The 19,992-nt window shown below is 45.1% G+C and overlaps 2 protein-coding genes across 3 annotated transcripts in view; one reads left to right on the top strand and one right to left on the bottom strand.

Annotated features, from left to right (window-relative positions):
* The first annotated feature begins 444 nt into the window (after positions 1–444).
* Positions 445–19,161, top strand: MEST. Of its 2 annotated transcripts, none has more exons than XM_044246577.1 (12): positions 445–516; positions 9,322–9,476; positions 11,145–11,224; positions 11,607–11,684; positions 11,811–11,947; positions 12,105–12,163; positions 13,273–13,313; positions 13,857–13,927; positions 14,178–14,279; positions 14,821–14,897; positions 16,879–16,942; positions 17,861–19,161. In XM_044246577.1, exons 2-12 carry the CDS (start codon positions 9,323–9,325, stop codon positions 17,976–17,978), a joined length of 981 nt encoding a protein of 326 aa, XP_044102512.1. In that variant the 5' UTR covers positions 445–516; position 9,322; the 3' UTR covers positions 17,979–19,161. The 2 variants fall into 2 exon arrangements, with proteins under 2 accessions (XP_044102512.1, XP_044102511.1); XM_044246576.1 differs by lacking the exon at positions 445–516 and adding an exon at positions 5,984–6,068.
* The window catches only part of COPG2 (COPI coat complex subunit gamma 2), a 117,002-nt gene continuing 116,075 nt past the window's right edge, over positions 19,066–19,992 (bottom strand). Inside the window, exon 24 of the mRNA XM_044246575.1 lies at positions 19,066–19,674. Within this exon, the coding sequence (XP_044102510.1) occupies positions 19,544–19,674 (131 nt within the window). The 3' untranslated portion in view covers positions 19,066–19,543. The remainder of the gene's footprint in view (positions 19,675–19,992) is intronic.

Genomic DNA, 19,992 nt, shown 5'->3' on the forward strand with positions numbered 1-19,992 from the left:
AACACAAGGCAGGCAAATATATGCATCTAGAATTTGGGGGTAGAGAACAGGACTGGAGATGTAGACTGGGGAGCCTTTAGGGTACTACGAGTTGTTAGGGACTATGACTAGCTGAGATCTAGAAGACACACCAAAGATCTCTAGAAAGTTAACAACTACCCAAATATCTGTTCTTTGGCCTTCAGTTTATCACATAAAAGATGAGGCCGTATAAAATTTTATTCTCATTTATCCAATTCATTAGATTCTTCTCCAAGGCACAGACTGCCATTTCATGCCCTTTGCAATAGGTGGCGCTGACGCCCGGCAGGGAGAAGGCGGCTGCACAGGTTGGGTTGGGGGCGACGGGCCGGTGCACGGAGGGGCGACGCTCTAGCCCAGAGCCGGGTATTCAGTGGCTTGGCTGGGCTTCCCTGGGGACTGGGGTAAGGCCCAGTACGGCTGGCCGCAGGAAGCGCATGCGCAACCGTTTTCCCCAAACATGGAGTGTTGTAACCCAGGTCTTACCTGAGTCAGGTAAGAGACGGGCGGGGGAGAAGTGACCATAACCCTCACAGACCCCCCGAAGAGCGGGTGTGGCCACACTTGGGGAATGTGGATAGTGTGCGTGGAGCACCCACACATCCTGGGGACCAGGCTTGGAGTGATGATAATGGCCCAGGAGGGCGTGACGATATGCTGGGGGCGTGCAGGACCGCGCTGGGGTTCGTGGGTGGCTGCACGAGGTGTGCGCGCCACACGAGGGCCACGTGGGCGAGGTCCTCAGTGTCATCTCCCAGAACCTTGGGGTCGGACGAGAACACAAAAGTCCCCTAACCCTCGCCCTCGGCGTGACTCCCCTTAGTCGGCTTCACCGCCCTCCAGGGAACCGGGACTCGCGTTCCTGGGAAGCCTCCCAGGCTTCCCACGCTGGGATAGCCGTAGTGGTCGTGGCCAGGGATGTGGCAGCCACAGGGGCCTCGGCGGGTGTCGGGGTGCGGCGACGCGGCCACACGGCGCAGGGAGGGTAGTTTGCCCTGGGAGTTGGAGCCACTCGCGGGGGGTGCCAGGGGAGTGTGGTAGTAACGGGGACTCGGGAGGCAGCGCCGCAGGAGTAGCGTGGGTGGGGGCACTGGAGGGCACGGTGGGGGAGGACAGCTGGAGAAGGTGTGAGGTGAGGATAGCAATGAGCAAAAGCGAAACACCTGCTTCTGGGTTGACTCATCCAGGCTGGAGGAATAATCTAATGTGGAAAGGAGGTTGTTTACTTATTTATTTTTAAGTGAGTTGTGTACCGTCGTCCTCTCTTCCCCAGGCATCTAGGAAATTGCTTGTCTGTCTGAAAGAAAGTAGCTGTTTTCCTTAGAGGACTGTGGTGAGCATCAGATGAGATAATATATGTGAAAGGCAAAGAGCTATCAAAATGCAAGAGACAAATTTTATTTCGAATCCTCCAACCTATTTATCTTCCTGTGTGAGTGTGTAAGATGTGCTATAGGTACGGATCAGTGGGATAGGACTGGGTGTGGGATTATGGGACCTGGGGGGACACGGGGGGGGGCAAGTGACACTATAATCAATAGAAACAGCTCTTGGTCACTTAGGTTCATTTTATCTGGTTAATGGATTATTCACCTTTTGCTTCTCTACCACACATCTTTTGAACTTTCTTCAGTCAAAGACTTTCACCCAAAAATGAACCTGAAGAGGAAAACACCAGTCACTTTTGGGATATATTGTTTAAATTTGGCTGAGAGGGAGATTTGTGTGATTGTATTGATGATTTCAATTTTTCTTTCCCTCAGCATGAAACGTCATGTTGTACAAAGAGTTGTGGGCTGAGGAACCCAGGGAAGACCTAGTTCTGGATTTGACCCTTAGGTAGAGGGGTCACCCTCGCCAAGATCCAGTACCTCTCTGATCCTTAGTTTCTGTCAGATGGGAAAAGACCTTTAAGGTCATTCGTGCATTCTTCAGAGCTTGCATACCTGCCACAGGGTTACCCAGCCCCTCGTGACGGGGAACTTGTCACGTCCCAAAATGGCTGAGCCCACTCAGTCTCTCCAGACAGACCTGACTGTTGGAAAATTCTTTATGTTGAATCGACATCTGTTTCTCTACAATTTGCACTCATTGGAGCCATACAGAATAAAATGTCTAATGCTGCTTCCACAAATATTTGAGGACTGCTAACACATTTCCTTCTTCCACGTACTCCACAAGGCTTCTTTTCTTCCAGCTAAACATGCCCAGTTATTTTAAACAGGGAGGCAGTGTGGGGTAGTGGAAAGAACGCCAGCATTGGAGCCAGACACATCTGTGTTCAGTTCCCAGTCCTTTACATACTAACACTCAGTGCTCTGAGCTGCTGTATCTTTCTCTGCAAAATGTGGATGAAAATAGTCCTCTTGCTGAGTTATTGTAAGGATTAGGGATAAATTGGTGAAGATCCATGCTTAAAATATGAGAGCGGTTATACCTTCAGTGACATAATTTGCAATGCATTTTTAGGTGATCCCTGAACAAATTCCTGTTTATGTGTCTCTTAAATTGCTTTGTAAAACAGAATAAAATACTTTTGGTGAAGTCTGACTAGCAAAATAGAGTAGGGTTAATTTATTCCCGGTGCTTCTCTAATGACATTCTGCAGTCTACAATGGCATTTTTGGAGCCATATCACATTGGCTCCCTGTCCCCTAAAGCCCTAAGTCTCTAACATGTGCTGCTGTTCAGCCAAATTTCTCCCATGTTGAACTTCTTCCATTTATTTGAATCAATAATTATAGATGGCTCTTCAGAGTGGCGGTCCCAGTTCTGTCTCGTGGTCTTCAGAAATATCCTTGTGCTTGTCATAGTATGGGTCTCACACTGGGGTTAGAAAAAATATGATCAAACGTATGGTACCAGCCCCCTGATCTCATACCGCTGTTGCACAATGAATGCTGAGCTTCCGACACTAATTTTTGCACAAATCCGAGGTCTTATTATGGGGGACCATCTTAGAATTGGAATGTGACAGGAGTGTCCGATAAGCTGCTGGTCGAGGGAATGCGCTGCCCGGCATGTCGGATGTCTGTGGATTATGGTTTCTGTATCCAAGAACTGAAAGAGTGTACTGAGAGCAAGCCGGAGGCAGACTTTGGATTTATGTATGGCTGCATGTTTTCTCAGGCGCTTGGACTATTTTATACCTTAGGCTAGATTCTCCCGGGGTGGAGGAAGCTTCTTTCTGGAAGTAAGGCAGGCACATTTAGGAATTTAGAATTCCACATTTAGAAATTCATTAACCCTCTGGTTCCTGGGCATTATTGCTAGCATAGTCCTCTCGACTTTGGAAAAGCAAATTCCCGGCTTTAGCGAAGCCGACCTCTCATAGTATCTTCTGCATTGCTAAGACTCTGTTGCCTCTGCACTGGAGGGTCTTCTGAACAGAAATGTTTTTGTCGCCTAAGCAAGTTCTGGGTTTGAAGTCCTCAACCCTTAATTCCTCCTTCTCCAAGGAAGTTTTTTCTAGCCACTCTGTTTCTCTTGAGCGCCTGACTTAGAATTCCTGTTGTTTTCAAAAGCTTCCTTGGTTCCCTCTCCATCCCTCCCCCTAGCAGTTTCTCCTATGTGTCCACTCGTTCTAAGGCTCTCAGAATAAGATCCTTTGTAAGTGCCCAGTCGATTAAATATCAAACTGCCTTTATCTTGGGTGCTGGTATTCCTGGTGTGGTGAGAATGCAAGTATGGAATCCGTGGGACTCATTGACAACAAGTACGGGGGAAAAAACAATAATGCAAAGGTTGTTAGTGTTGTCTTAATTAAAATGGGAAAACCTTTACTCTGTTGAGAGGACTGATTTGAATTTTGCTTAGTAATTAATTCAGTCCTTAAAAGGTGGTAGTTAGTTAAAATAGGTAATCTTCTACTGTTAAAGGGAGTAATTTATATTTTGGTAAGTAACCATTTGAGTCCATAAAGGGTTTATATCCATCTGTGGCTTCTCATTTTCTTTAGGACAAATTCCAAACTCCTTAGGATGAAATATTCGTTGTAGCCTAATTTTTTGCCTGCTGGCGCTGGACCCAGAGGACTTGCAGTTTTCCCCAAAGGTTGCGCAGTCCTGCGCCTCCGGTTGCAAATGCCGTCCCCTCTGGTTGGAATGCTCTTTGTCTCTCCGGTAAATGTCTATTCATCATTCAAGACAACCCTCCCCCCTCCCCTTAATTACTTCCTCCCCTGTGCGCCCCTCAAATTCTTGTACTTATTCATGCAGTATTTATTAGGGGCCTGCTTTGTGGCTGGCACTGTGGCGGGCTCTGGGGATACAAAAGGTGAATAATACTTGGGCTCGGCCTTTGAGGGCCTTAGATGTTAGGGGGAGGGGGCCAACCTGTCACAGAATGTTGCCAGGAAATTAAAGAGAAAATTTAAGCGGCGTCAGTTCTTGTCCGTCTTCCCCACCGGATGGTCAGCATCTTGTTCTGGGGGCAGGGGCCATTTCTCATTCGTCTTTGTATCCCCGGCTCTTAGCTCATTGTAGGTGCTAAAAAAGCGCGTTCCTTTCACGACCTTGTTCCTCGGACCCCAGAAGTGTACCCTGGATTGCGCCACACGTTTTGATGACAGCTCATAAGTGGTGGGTTCTCCTCTGTCTGGTTGGTGGCCCTTACCTCCCAGTGCAATGTTAGGTGCTGGGCGGCCTTGAGTGGGCTCCGCTGGACTGGCCGTTTGCGATTCATGCTTGCCTGCGCTCTGGGCTGCGGAATGGCCTAGGCTGGCGGGTGTGAGTGGAAGGAGAGGCCTGCAGCGCCCTCGCTGGAGGGAGCCGGCACTGCTTGGGCTGCCTGGCTCGCTTGCATCCCGCGCGCGCGTTCATCAGTTTAAGTTTATAACCAGAAAACGAACGTAGACACTGTGATTCTCTCTACTTTTCTTTTCAAAGGCGTAATATATGCCTTTTAAAGGATTATAGATGAAGAAGGAAATTCCTTCCCTCTTTCCTGTACCGCTGGGCCCTTGCATTGTGATTCAATCGTACATCTAAAAAAGATGAGATTCACAATCTCATAATTGTGAATATCATTATTTCTGGCCCGATACGCGCGAGAGGGCTGCGGCGGGGCTCTGGCATGCGGGCCACGTAGTGCTGCTGCAAAGGAGACGTGCCTGGCGCCGTGGTCATGGCTGTGGTTGAGGGAGAATCCAGACTTTTCCCCCAAGTTTTGCCCTTCTTGCTTCCTAGCCGCTGTACCCTGAATCAGCCGATGAGATTGGTAGTAGCCCCAGCAGAGCTTATCGTTCCCTAGCCATTTGGCTGGACATAGGTCCCATAGTTAGGGACTTAAGAGGTGTTGGGCACTTGAGGACCGCTGCTTTGTACTGGGTACTCGCCTAGTTCAGAACCCATGCCTCGGGCGTGGTGCAGACTGAGAGCAGGTAACCACATTTGGCCGCTCTGAGCCCCTGCACCTAAGGTCGAGTGGCCACCTCTGGGGTTGGGGGGGGACTGTGGGTGGTTGTCTGTGGTTGGGGTGTGTGTTGGGATTTCGGGATCTGTGGTCTTTTCCTGCAGTGTTAACTCAGCAGAGGAGAATTTCTGCTGCAGAACCTGGAGCTCAGGGTTGGGGGGGCCTGTGAGGGAGCAGTGGGGTGCTGGCGGGGGTCGACAACTCTAAAGGTGCCCCCTAGAGGTGCTGCTGTGAGAAGGATGCTCCATCCCTGCTGTGGCGGCTGGGCTGCGGGGAGGGGCCGCGGGGAGGGGCGGTGGCTGTGGCGGGAGGGGCACTGCGGCGCGGTGGGCGGGCCAGGGGCGGAGCGCGGGTGGGCTCTAAAAGTCGGTGCCCACTCGCTCGGCACTGCCGCGGCAACCAGCACATCTTGGTGCTTCCTCTGCGGCAGTCGCACCTCGCGCAGTGCCGCAGCGCACGCCCGGGTGGCTGCTTGCTGCTTGCCGCGGCCGCTGCCGCCCTCGCAGGCTGTAGGCTGTGCCCGGCTGCCGGCCGGCCTGCCCTGCTGCGGGAGCTGCGGCGCGCGGTGCTCCAAACCGTGTGCCGGGCGGCATGGGATAAGACGCGGCCATGGTACGCCGAGATCGCCTCCGCAGGTGGGTGCGTGCGGCAGGCGCGAGGGGGTGTGGCTGGCTCCAAGCCGCCGTCTGGGAGAGGGTGGGTGCAGGCTAGCTGGTGGGGACTCTGTGTGTCCGTGCCAGGGCTGCTGGACCGTGACTCCCGCAGTGGAGGGAAAACCCCCACCCGGGGTGTGGGGTGGGGGGAAGCACCTGCCTGCCCTCTGAGCCCTATCCGCTTACTTGGGAGGGGATGTCACTCTTGCACGCAGTAGAATATGGAGCTGGAGATCTCCCAGATTTGATATTTCTGTACCCTGGTATCGCTCTGATGCGACTTAGGATTTTTAGACCCCTGTGTCGCCATGGCGGAATTTAGGATTTTTAGACCCTAGTATCGTCCTAGCGCACTTCAAGATTTCTAGATCGCGGCTTCATCCTGGCGCCACTTAAGATTTCTAGATCGCGGCTTCGCCCTGGCGCGACTTAGGATTTCTAGACCGCGGCGTTGCCCTAGTGTGATTTAAGATTTTTAGATCCCATCTTCGCCTTGGCACAGTTTGGGATTTTTAGACCCCGGCATCGCCCTGGCACGATTTAGGATTTCTAGATTTTGATACCGCTTGGATGCGACTTAAGATTTTAGACCCGGCATCGCTCAGGCGCGATTTAGAATTTCTAGACCCTGGTGACGCTTTGGTGTGATTTAAGATTTTTAGACCCCGGCATTTCCCTGGCGTGATTTTGGGTTTCTAGACCCCCCCCCAACATCATCTTGGCACGGTTTAGAATTTCGAGACCCTGGTATTGCTGTGGCGCAATTTAAGATTTGTAGACGCCGGTATCGCTGTGGCGCGATTTAGGATTTGAAGACCCTGGTATCGCTGTGGCGTGAGTTACTGCATAGGTGTGACTAGAACTTGCAGTACCATATCAGCGAGGCGTAAGTATTTTTCAGATTTCGGTAATGAGACGCTAAGTGAGAATGATGATGTGATCAAACTGTCATAATGTTACACGTGAATTGTTTGCAGTGATTTACAAAGTAGTTCACAGCCTCCCCCGACGCTGGAAGGTGGCAGGTTTGGTGGTATTAAATGTATTTTTTCCTCTTGACAAGACGAAGAAATCAAGGCTTGGAAGGGTTGATTAATTTCCAGAACGTTTGTTACTTGGGTTTGCTGAATTTATAGTCTTGACTTGTGGCTCGTCAAGTAATGGAGATTTTGGTCAAAAAATGATTAATCCCTTTCGGCTACTGACTACCAGATTGCTTCCCTACTAAAAATCCCAAAATGTCGTTAGGAACATTTTTACCGAGTAATTAAACTAGAAAACGGCTTCCTGAAAGGTTGCCTCTTTTCTTTAGTGGAGTGAAAGAGAAGGAAGGTATAGAGAGTGAGGGTGTCCAGGAGTGGAAAATGCACAGTCGTTGCCCACCCCACCCTCCGCTCCTCCCCCACTTCCCTACCCACCCCCACCCTCCAACCCTTCTCCATCCCCCCCATCGCTCACCTTCCACTCCAATCCCCCTCCATCCCCCCAACTCCCCCCCCCCCCCCTTGCAGGGAGCCTCCTTCGGCCCTTCTGCACGCTCCTCTCGTAGCCCCTCCCTGGCTCTCTGCTGAGTCATTGCAGATATTCCTCCGCTGGAACCCCTGAATGAATGAGAGGAAAAGCGGGGGGGGGGGGGGGGGGGGGGTTGGGGGGGTTGGGGAAGGAGTGATGAAATGTGAACGTGCAAATGTAGGAGCTGAAGTACAGGACAGATGATAGCTAATGATATCCAAACCTAATACTTTCTGTCATCTCATTTTTCAAGTAGATACTGGGATGTAGCCTGCTACTGTTGTGGGGTAAAAATGGTGATATGATGATGTTTGGGGGGCATTTTAGGGAATCATTTGTAATATTAACTTGAAAGATACAACCAAATCATTGGGTGTGTTTTCTGGACAGCTGCTTTGGAGGAAGGGGGAAAAAAAAAAAAGACTTCCCTGGTGATGCAAAAAAAATAAGCAGTGCTGCTCAGAGTCTTTAAGGTGCTGGTGATTTGGCCCCTGTGGGACCACAGCCTTACTTGTTTTAGAGTTTTTAAAAAAATTTTTTTTGATTAGTTTATGATGTATAGAGATTGTGGCCAGATCACAGGCAAGATGGTGGAAGGGTGTGTACACACAGCCACTGCTGCCATGGCTGTAACAATTCATTTCCCTGATTTATGGCTAGATTTTCATTTTAGAAGGTGTTTCCATTCTGGTTATTTTAGAGAACTTCCATTGTATTGATAATTCTTTCCCTGGGGACTATGGGACTATTAGCAGTCAAACTAGAAACAGAGGGAACTGTCTCTAATTCCTGTTTAGCACTCCTCATTGTGGATGGACTGACTTAGAAGTTCTGGGCATGAGAAGGTTGGATGTGCAAACCAGTGCTTTCCTTCCAAAGGCAAAAGCAATTTTCAGGTGTTGGATATGAGCTCTGACTCATTTTTTTGAGGGGTTTGCAGTATGTGTGTGGGGGGTACCAGTTCTAACAAATTAAATAAATGGGAGCTACCTCGGAGTCTAAGAAAAGCAGAAATATAACCTGCCGCCCTGACCTCTCAAGAGATTAGATATTGTGGGTCATGACAAAGCTGCTTATGGCGAAATACTCAGCATACCCAGCTTCCTACAGACTGTTTACCTGGAACAATTTCTCAGCACAGACACAGGGAGTAGTACCAAGTGGGGCTTCGCTGGGGTCAGAGAGTTGATAAATACTAGAAAATCAAAAACGGCTCTGTTTAAGAACATGTGATGCTATTTTAAACATTAGTGGAAAACTACATATGTATATCTATATATATTTAACATTTTACTTGAGGGGGGTGCTGGTGGGTGGGTGATAGAGCTTTTAGAATAAATAGGAAGGAAATCTTTCCTGGGGAAGCTTTGATAAAAGCCAACAAAAAGGTGCAGAGTACTTAACTTCCTTTTGCTTTACGTAAAAACCTCTTCAGGTTTTAGGAGAAGCACAGTGGCGGGGAGGGGGGGCGGTTTGCCAAGGGATTAAAGTGGGAAGGAGAGGGGGAAGATGATGGATTAAAATAATATATTTTTTCCTTAAAATTAGAATGGTGAGCAGGTATGGTGACTGCATTGCGGGGAGAGGTATACTTAAATTCTTGGTAAACTTTCTGCCATGGCATGGGACAGAAATTTCCCACCCCATTTTACCAATTTGGGGCTTGTCAAAGCATGTACAGCGTCATCTGACTGTTTACCCCAGGTCTCTGATTGTCTTCCAGGATGCGGGAGTGGTGGGTTCAGGTGGGGCTGTTGGCCGTGCCCCTGCTGGCGGCCTATCTGCATATCCCCCCTCCCCAGCTTTCTCCCGCTCTTCACTCTTGGAAGTCCTCGGGCAAATTTTTCACCTACAAGGGACTGCGCATCTTCTACCAAGGTAAGAAGAGGGCTGTTGGAGCACCCTGCGTGAATCATAGGTTCCCTGAGTCCCACTGAGGTACTCACTTTGTTTCTATTGGTCTGGTTGCCACTCAAGGGAGGGAGGGGGGAAGAATCCTCTTTTTCTGTGTAGTGTGCTTGAAGGAATCAGTTAATTCCCCTTAAAAACTCCATAGCAGGGAAAGTCAAAGGAAACTGATAGGGGTAGCTGGGTGGGAGCAATGGAATTGAGATTCCGTTATCTGTAGAGCTGACTTTTCAGTATAATTTTCTCTTCATAGCCTCATTTGTATCGATAGATAGCAGTTTTCTCTTTTGAGCGCCCCTAGTGTTCAACGGCTAGCCCTACTGCTCGTTCTGTTTCCCTCCATCCCTGATTTCATTTTATTGTTTTCTATAAAGTGTATTTGTTATATGCATAACTAAATGTGATTTTAAGCCTTATACCTTTGTATAGATTAACTTGCTAATGATAATTATTATAACTGTTACTTATCAAGTAATTACCATATGTTAGTCATTGAATTATGTATTCAACCTTTGTTATTATCTTTAAGATTAAATATCTTTACTTCAACAGTACTTGAAGATGGGTGCCATTAACCCCATCTTATAGGTAAAGAAACTGAAACGAGACTGGAAAAGATATCTTTTGGGCGGGGGTCAAGAGCAATAACGAAAAATGTTTGTCATAAACCGTTTTTCATTATTGCTCCTGACCTCCTCTCATTTGCTATATTCAACTAAGTAAGTATTTACTTTTCTTTATATTGGTCATTGATTTGTTTGTAGTTTTTTTAATGTTTTAAATAGTTAATGTTGAAGGGATATCTTCGTGTATATGTTTATTTGTTCCATATATTTTCAAACTACACTATTTGTCAATGGAATGATTTTATTTGCATGGATTCTCAACAATAATGATATTTTAAAATTGGTTCCAATTAAATTATTTTTGCAAACCTTACCAAATCTCATGCCCCTGGCAGGATGTATGAATGTGCCACTTTTAATCTAATGCTACAAGCAAGGCATTTTACTGTTTAAATGTTTAGCTAATTTAAAATGTTTCTGCATTAAAAAATGTCCAAGTCTATATTGCTTAATCCTTTGCTTGTTAGAATTGTTAATAGTTTGAGCATTATGCTTTTGATACTGGATTGGCTTTCCCCTGGAAGAAATAAAGGTGCTGGACAAACAGGGTAAACTAAGGTGTCCACTAGGTTGAGGAAGTGTTGCTATATTTTAGAAAATTTTTGCAAGGCCCTTAATGATAAGGTACAAAGAATCTGTAGTGTTTATGTTGTCATTGTATACTTTTAACTTCACAAGGTTACTTTTTACTGTGAAAAACAACTTACATATTGATAATACAGAAAAAAGGAAAAAATGGAGAAATACTTAAAAATATAAGTGAAATGAAGCGACTGCCTTCCAGCATTTTCATATAAAATGTGTTGTTTAAAGTTTTTAAGATACAAAAGAAAATAATCCAATGCCTGTTTTTACCTAAAGCAGTAAGCTTCTGTTTTAAAAAGGAATTTATTTTTATTTCATTAATTTAGTCAGGGTTTCTTGTCCTTTATACTAGCTTACTTAGAGTTTAAGATTTTCAAGGTTATTTTTATAGGCAGTCAGCCTAACTCATTTCTTTCCTTCTTCCCAGACTCTGTGGGTGTGGTTGGAAGTCCTGAGATAGTTGTGCTTTTACATGGCTTTCCAACATCCAGCTATGATTGGTACAAGGTAATGAAATCAGATTTCTAGATCCTACTTTCTTTAAAAATCCAAAATCAAGGATTTCTTTTTTCAGCACTGGAAGGTTTTTCTGTATTTGAATTGCCTAATGAAATAGGATCAAGTATAGATCTGTTTCTCGTTTACTGTAACGCACTAAACACTCTGGTGATCTGGGAAGGATCATTGCCAAGTTAAAAATGCTGGAGATTTCCCCTCGGTGGAGATTAGGGATAAACGAAAAGGATCATCTGAGGGCCTGTGGTACTTGATTTTCCCTTTATCGAAGTCTGTTTGCTACGCCAAGATAGGAATGAAATTCCTGTGCTGTAGGCCGGAGGAGAGGAGGCGCAGGATCACAGAAGCCAGATCATCTCTTTCTTTCTTGTAGATTTGGGAAGGTCTGACCCTGAGGTTTCATCGAGTGATCGCGCTTGATTTCTTGGGCTTTGGCTTCAGTGACAAACCAGTAAGCAGCATCTGGATGGGACCAGTGTTGGGTGGGGGAAGGAGTGGATGAGGACAGTGGGTCTGGCTGGCAGAGGGTTCTGCACTCATGACTTCCTCCTGTATGTCTGGGCCGCCTTCTCCTTAGAGACCGCATCACTACTCCATATTTGAGCAGGCCAGCATCGTGGAGGCACTTCTGCGGCACTTGGGGCTCCAGAACCGCAGGATCAACCTTCTGTCTCATGATTACGGAGACATCGTTGCTCAGGAGCTGCTCTATAGGTCAGTGAGGTCATAGACTTCTGCACCATTCACGGCTCGCACTGGCTTGAGATGTTAGGAGAAGTTTTGTTCTAGCCCTTTTCCCTCTTGGGAGTTTGTCTTCAGCTGCTGGATTGGTGTTATGTCCACTCAGCTGTGTTTCCCTCACCTGTTCTAGGTTCAAGCAGAATCGATCCGGTCGGCTTACCATAAAGAGTCTCTGTCTGTCTAATGGAGGTAACTGCCATGATGGTGGGTGGAAAGTGAGGTGTAGCGGCGAAGGGCCACAGGAAGATACCACCTCGACGTCTAAATGGGAATCTGATGAGACTGCAGGCAGACACAATTAAACCAGAGGCCCTTGACCTTTTTGTGCCATGAACTACTTAGGTGGCCTTATGAGATTTATTGCCCCCTTCTCAAAATAACGTTTTTAAATACAGAAAATAAAATGAATAGGATTATAAAAGAAATGGATCATATCAACATACAGTTCATAAAAAGCCGTGTTATAGAGCTAAGGGGTTCTTTGTAAAAGCATCGCTTAGCAAGGTCGACGGGGCGGTCCAGCGAGCACCGCGCTCGGGAGTGAGGAGGGCCGGTGACATTTGGCATGATCTGCAGCAGCCACACTGGATCAGCAAACAGTCGTGAGGAGGCCGCAGGGGCTTCTGGTACTCCTGTGGTTTGCTGCAGAAACTTAATTGGTGGCAGTGCCAGGTTTTAGGTAGAAATTATTGAGCCTCTGATTAGACCTTTAGGAGGGATTTCTTTTTCTTTGTGTGCCATGGAGCATAGCGTATAAATCCATGAATAATGCACATGTCTCCTGAATACCATAAGGGCAGATTGGGGCAGGAGTCTATCCCTTTATCAGCAGTGCTCAGGGCCTTCTCCCATTGACTCCAGAGAAAAATGGAAAAGGAAAAACTCTCGTTTCTCCCCCCACCCTGCCCAGGGACCTGCAGTCCCTGAAAAAAAGATCGGTGGTTTCTTTTGCAGCCCAAACCATTAACAATACTGGGTGCTCTGAGGAATGGTTAGAAAGGCCAGGGGGAGTTAAGGTTTAGTCATCAGCATTATGGACGGGCATGGACATTATCTTTCCCGTTTCTCTACTCTGATCGTGGGGAAGTTAGTTCCAGTGGGACAGAATTTGACCTATTAAATAGAATTCCTTGGAGAAGTAATTAGATGACAGAACTAAGTTTTACTGGTAATCCTGTTTCTGGCAGTGATGACCCCAAAGGTGACAGTAAATAGGGAGGATAGTCTCCAGTAATGGATCCATGTTTGGCCTAAGGTTGTTGGTAAATGACTAACATAAGTCTCTTTTTCTCCTATAGGTATATTTCCTGAGACTCACCGTCCTCTCCTTCTCCAAAAGGTTGGCTACTCCGGTCACAAAATCTTTAGTGTTTAAGATTTATACCAACATGAATAATGCTAGGACCTACATAAGGGCCATACCTGCTGTAATGGGCCATAGTGAAAATGCTCTCCTCAGGAACTTACATTAATAAAGGTAGTTTTTTCCTTCTTAGGCTGATAAAACCCAAGCAGCCTCTAGGTAAAGCCTCATTTCTGAGAGTAAGAAATCAACAGACACTTAGAGAAATACAGCTATCTAGAGATCTGTGCCATTAGCACGGTGGCTGAATAGATCAGACCCTAAAGTTGAATACATCAGTTAGAAAGCTTAGGGATTTAGTGTAGAAATGTAATCTTAAAGGGAATTACAAATACGTTTTGTCTTTGTGAGAGAATGGGTAGGCAAAACAAACAAAACCAATCAATAAAAACCAGAAAGGCCAATAAAACATTTCAGTAGCGGGACATTTGACTAAAGTCCTTTTTTAGTTCCTAATATAAAACTTTTGTTCTGGTTAGTGGTTTTTTTTCTCTAACATCTTTACTTCTTCACCTACAGCTTCTCAAAGATGGAGGCATGTTGTCACCCATTCTCACTCGATTGATGAACTTCTTTGTGTTCTCCCGAGGGTAAGTCATTGTCAGAGATTGATTCGCTATAGCCTGGGAACAGTGTAATGAAAAGTTGCCATTAAAATTCTGGGCCAAATCCTAGGGTTTGATACTTGAAAACAAAGATGTTGGCCACTTGCCAGGGAAGTAGTAGAAGGAATTCATAAATCAGTTAAGGGTCAGACTGTATGACCTGTGAGGTTCCAGTCATATTTGACATTCTGGATTCTTCTCACATGTGTCTTCCTGCTCTCTCGGGCTCTTTCAGTCTCACCCCAGTCTTTGGGCCGTACACCCGCCCCTCTGAGAGTGAGCTGTGGGACATGTGGGCAGGGATTCGCAACAACGATGGGAACTTAGTAATCGACAGGTAAGAATAACACTTTGCTTTGGTTTCCAGGGAAGCTCTTTTTTGGGAGGAAGTGGGGAAAGGTGGAGTATTGCTTGCTTTGTTCTTGCTGGCTTATTCCCTCTCTCTGACCTGTGAGGCAAACCAAGAAGTCACGCACTGTTCTAAGAAGAAAGAAATTGAAAATAGCGAGTGAGCCATCAGTGTAAGCCATGTGGCACACAACGTTTAGATAAACAGCTTTAAATTCTAATGCTCATTCAGTTTCTAACTGGCCGATGGACTTTGGCACATCCTACTTTGGGCTTTTTGTGAATATTAAACGCCTCAAGATGTCTAATCGTGGTCGTGAAAGGAGCCTAGTCACCTCTTAAAAATGCATGTCTCTTTCTTTTTCATGTCTTTTCCGTAGCAGCAGGGACTGAGGAGGACAGCTCTCAGTTTTACACAAAGAATGCTCTCGACTTGGTCCCAATGAGAATGTAGCAGCTTTCGTTTTAGGATGCCTTTGCATTCCTGTAAGATTTCTTGTTCTCCTCTTGCTGACTTGGCTGTCCTATAGTCTCTTACAGTATATCAACCAGAGGAAGAAGTTTAGAAGACGCTGGGTGGGAGCTCTTGCTTCTGTAACTATTCCCAGTGAGTATCTCTACCTTACATCTTGATAGGACTGAGGGACCATAGGGCGAAAGTAATTGCCAGATTTAGCAAATAAAAATATGAGACACACAGCTAAATTGGAATTTCAGATAAACAACAAATACTTTTTTAGAATAAGTATGTGCTTTGTAATATTTTGACATATTTATACTTAAAAAAATCATTACTTATATGAAATTCAAATTTAACTGGGCATCTTTTATTTAATCTGGCAGCCCTACTCTGCAAATCTGGACATGCGTTGTAGAGGGAGGATCTGAAACAGCTGCTGCCGCCGGGGTAGCTGGGGTCCGTGTCAGGAGTGGAGGCGGGAGCGGCTGTGGCGTGGTGCGGTGGCCGTGGCTGCCATGTTACAGGCTGAACTGCTGGGTGGGACAGAAAGCGGTTTCTGTGACTAATCGAGAGGCTGTAGGTGGTTTCTGCTCGTTTGTCTCTTTAATCTTACAGATTTAAAAAGAAAAAAAAAAAAATCAGTGCAGTGTCCCAGACATAGTAGTGCTCCAGAAATTAGTGGCTGATTTAAAATGTCAGTGGCCAGCTGTAACTGGAGAGAGACCTAAATGATGACAGTATCCTGGATTTATAGGAAGAGAATATGGTTGAGTGAGACTTAGTCCTTTGGGTTCAGGCACAGAGGAGCTGGAGGGGAGGGAATGAGTGTCTGTATATAGGAGAACTGTCCCAAATGGACTGTTGGCTTATTCCCAGAAGCTCCTTATAACCTTCTTATTGAAAGAAGCTGGGTTTTCTAGCATAAATCAGTGGGACTACATCAAACTAAGAAAGCTCTGTACAGCCAAAGAAACCATCAACAAATGGGAAAATTATTTGCAAACCATACATCTGATTAGGAGTTAATGTCCAAAATATAGGAAGAATTCATATACTCAATAGCAAAAAAAACCCAAGCCAATTAAAAACTGGGCAAAGGCCATGAATAGATATTTACTGCAAAGAAGATATAGGAAAGGCCAATCAGGTACATGAAAAAAGTTCAGCATCACTGACCCTTAGGGAAATGCAAATTAAAACCACAACGAGATATCACCTTACATTTTTTAGAATGGCTGTCCTCAAAAGATAAGAGATAAGTTTTGGTGTAGGTGTGGAGAAAAGAGAACCCTTGGTACCCTGGTGGTGGGATTATAAATGGGTATGGCCACAATGGAAAACAGTATGGAAGATTCTCAAAAAATTAAAAATAGAACAACCATATGATCCAGTGACTCCATTTCTGGGACTATATCCAAAGGAAGTGAAAACAATAACCTGAAAAGATGTCCTCACCCCCTTGTTCATAGCATTGTTTATGATAGCCAAGATATGGAAACAGCCTAGGTGTCCCATCAGTCAATGAATGGATAAAAAAGCTGTGTGTGTGAGAGAGAGAGAGAGAGACAGACAGACACACACACACACACACACACATACACACACGATGCAGTGGAATATTATTCAACCACAAAAAGGCAGTCTTACCACTTGTGACAATATGGATGGGCCCACCAGGCATTATGCTAAGTGAGATAAGTCAGAGAAAGAAAAAAATACCATATGATCTCACTTCTGTGTGGGATCTAAAAAAACCCACCCAACTCAGAGGAAAAGAGATTAGATTTGTGATTACCAGGGGTCGGGGGAGAGGGAAACTGGAGGAAGGTAGTCAAAATATACAGCCCCGTACTTACAGGTACTGGGGATGTGATGGACAACATGACCACTACAGCTAACAAGTTGAGAGAGTAGATCCTAAGAGTTCTCAGCACAAGAATTTTTTTTCTTTCTTTTGGGTGGTAATCATTTCACAATATACATAAACCAAACTGTCATACTGTATGCTTTAAATTTACATATAGTGATATATGGCAATTATTTCTCAATAAGACTGGAAAAAATATTTTTTGAGGGTAGGAGAATAGATGTGAGTGCTTTAGTAATTCATTCCTCTTCTCTTTCCTAGTTCATTTTATATATGGGCCATTGGATCCTGTAAATCCCTATCCAGAGTTTTTGGAGCTGTACAGGTGAGTCTCCCTCAGGGGTCTTTGCTTTGTTCCTCATGGTGACAGTGGTGAACAGGATAGCCACTGTTTCTGCCCTTGCTGGCTGTTCATCCAGGAAACATGTTAGAAAAGGATGAATTGGGGAATCTTACTCTCTTACATTCAGAAATGTAAATATATATGTTGGCTTGATTTACACAGCATGTTTTCACTGTCATGGTTACTACATATTCATAGGTGTACAGGTAAGAAAAAGCTATCATGTGAACCAAGGAGTGGAAGTAGATCTATTTTAAGAAATGTTTGCTTTAGTCTGATCGTAAAGCTAACTCCTCCACCTCAGCTCAGCAGACCGCAAGGAGAGATTGAGAAGAGTACACTGTGGAAAAGTACCTTCTCATCAGTTGATAGTTTCTCTAGGTACTTACTCAGAAGGTGTTGGAATACGAAATCTTGACTGTGTCACATAAGACCATCCCATACCTTCACGTGGCCTAGCAGAAACAACCCAGTAGTAAATAGTGTGCATTTAATTTTAAGCAAAATGTCCTCCCCTCATCTCCTCCTAGGGTTAAGGAAGGTCTGTTGTTATCTTTATTTGGACAGTGAGTTGCTGAGTGGCCCACTTGTTTAATGCCTCATGCTTCTCTAAGGAGCTGGAAGGTCCTCCTGCTTGGGCAGGTGTTGCAAAGTATTAATACTCAGTTTGTTGTGTGTTGGATTATGAACATTAAAGAACGAGTCTGTTTATGTCATAAATAGAATTGGCAAGTTTATCTGCCTAAGATACAGTTTCAAAGTAGAAGGTGAATAAGCTCTTTGTTGGTTCCTTCCAGTGTGGTATGTCCGCAAGGGCCTTTTACCGGGGCTGCCCACTGGCTTGCATCCGTCCCCTCCCTCCAGCCTCAAGTTCACCTCCATGCTGTTCTCTTCCACTAGGAAAACGCTGCCGCGGTCCACAGTGTCGATTCTGGATGACCACATTAGCCACTATCCACAGCTAGAGGATCCCATGGGCTTCTTGAATGCATATATGGGCTTCATCAACTCCTTCTGAGCTGGAAAGAGTAGCTTCCCTGTATTCCCCCCATCCCCAACCCACTCCCTTATCTGTTGTGTATTCCACTTAGGAAGAAATGCCCAAAAGAGGTCTTGGCCACCAAACACTATTCTCTCACAAAAGTCCACCTGACGCACATTGGTGATCAGCATATAGTCAAAAGCCCACAGAAGCTCCGGCTAAGGATGGCCCTAACAGTCCACCTCCTGTTCTTTTCACATCTGAGCGAGTGTATGGACTTGCCTTTGCGCTATTAGGAATTTCTTCAAAGTCTTTTTTAACACTTCTGTGGACTTTTCTGAAATTTCTAGAAATGCTCATTTTGGGCCCATCCTTGACCGGAGTCCTATGGTAAAGACAGAGGAGAGGGTGTCTCCTGACTTGTCCTTGAACGGCTTTAAGGGCACATGCGTTCTTAAGTTCTCTCAGCAACACAGCTTCAAGTGAGAGTGAGTCTCCCTTGTCATAACTTGGGATTTCGTTTCATTGGCTGCTTTTATTAATAGACATTTTGTTTAAAATAGGGTTTGGTTTGAATAACGCAGTATTCTAAGTATACTTTAAGACTACGATTTACCTACATGTATTATATGTATTTTCTAAGGATACTAAACCAGCAGATACTCTGGCAGAGGAGTGAACCTTATTAAATAGGTTTAATTTCTGAATACATTGAAGTAAATCCAGACTATTTACAGAAGTTCCTAAAATCACAGGATACTAAGGACCAGTAGCATCTGTGCCAGAGATACACTGTTATTAGCTAATTCTGATAGCGAATAACAGTCTGACTCTTCATACCTCAGTGCTTTGAGGCATGTCCCTCCTGAGCTGGAGGGGAGGGGATCGTTGTATAGTCCAGGTTACCGAACCGAACATACAGAGATTCCTTTTCTGATGACTGCTTAACTTAACTCTCATTGGTCGTCTCAGAGAGACTTCCTCTTGTAGCTCAGTAATTCCTGTACTTTCCACGCAGGAAAGTTCTAGAAACTTTAAGAACAAATTCTGAAAGACCTATGAGCAAATGGTGCTGAAATTTTTTTTAAGCCACAGCTTCACTGTCTTAGTCGAAACAGGAGAATTAAGTGATTAGATTTTTTTTTATTAGCAACTTCAAGTATAACTGAAACTGGAATAAGTGTTTATTTTCTATTAATAAAAATGAATTTTGACAAAAGTGGACTCTCGCTTCCCCTCCCCCGCCACCCCTCTGGGATAAAAGCTTTCCAACATTGTCAGGAGCTTTCAGACGCACATTAAATTAAAGACTATAATGAGGTTTAAGCAGCTGGGGTACAGGATAGTATTTGATTTGCAAGATCACCCAAAGCTGTACTGTCATACCAAAGTTGACCAAGGATAATTTTTAAAAAAAGGAAAAAAAATTTACATGCACGAGGACAGATATTTGCTTGATCTGCTGGCTCAGGGCCAAGTATTTAATTTGCTTCTCCAAAGCCATTAATCTTTAAAAGTATGATTCTGGGAAATTCATGCCACTAGCCTAAAAGCCCACTGACAATGAAGTATGCATCGACGTCATCTTGTCCAGTAAAAATTTATCCAACAGAAGCTAAGATAACATCTACAGGTGTTCCCTCTTTGCTTCTGACAGTCACCTGCATGGTCACTCCATCCGCTAAGGCCAGCCTGGACCTCACCAATAAGTCATAGCCACCTCTGTACACACCTGAGAGAGAAAAGCAAGGAAAACTAGGTTAGAACTCAAAACAAGCTCTGAATAATGAACTACGTCATGCTCTGCCTGCATTTCCTTTCTATTATTTTAGTTTAGCTTTTCTAGAGATCTGTGTTTATGGTGAGAACTGAATCCTGTGTACAAAATGTTAATCTTTTGTATTCTCATGATACCAGGCACATAGAAGGTATTCAGTAGTACTGGTCTGGAGTACTCAGAGGCGGGAAATGGTGGCGTTGGTATGTGGGAGTGATTCAAGGGTCTCAGGTCAAACTGACCTCTTCAAAGAACAGTCTAACGATAGCCTGC

Source organism: Neovison vison, chromosome 4 (assembly GCF_020171115.1).
Source record: "Neovison vison isolate M4711 chromosome 4, ASM_NN_V1, whole genome shotgun sequence".
In the NCBI taxonomy this organism is placed as follows: Eukaryota; Metazoa; Chordata; class Mammalia; order Carnivora; family Mustelidae; genus Neogale; species Neogale vison.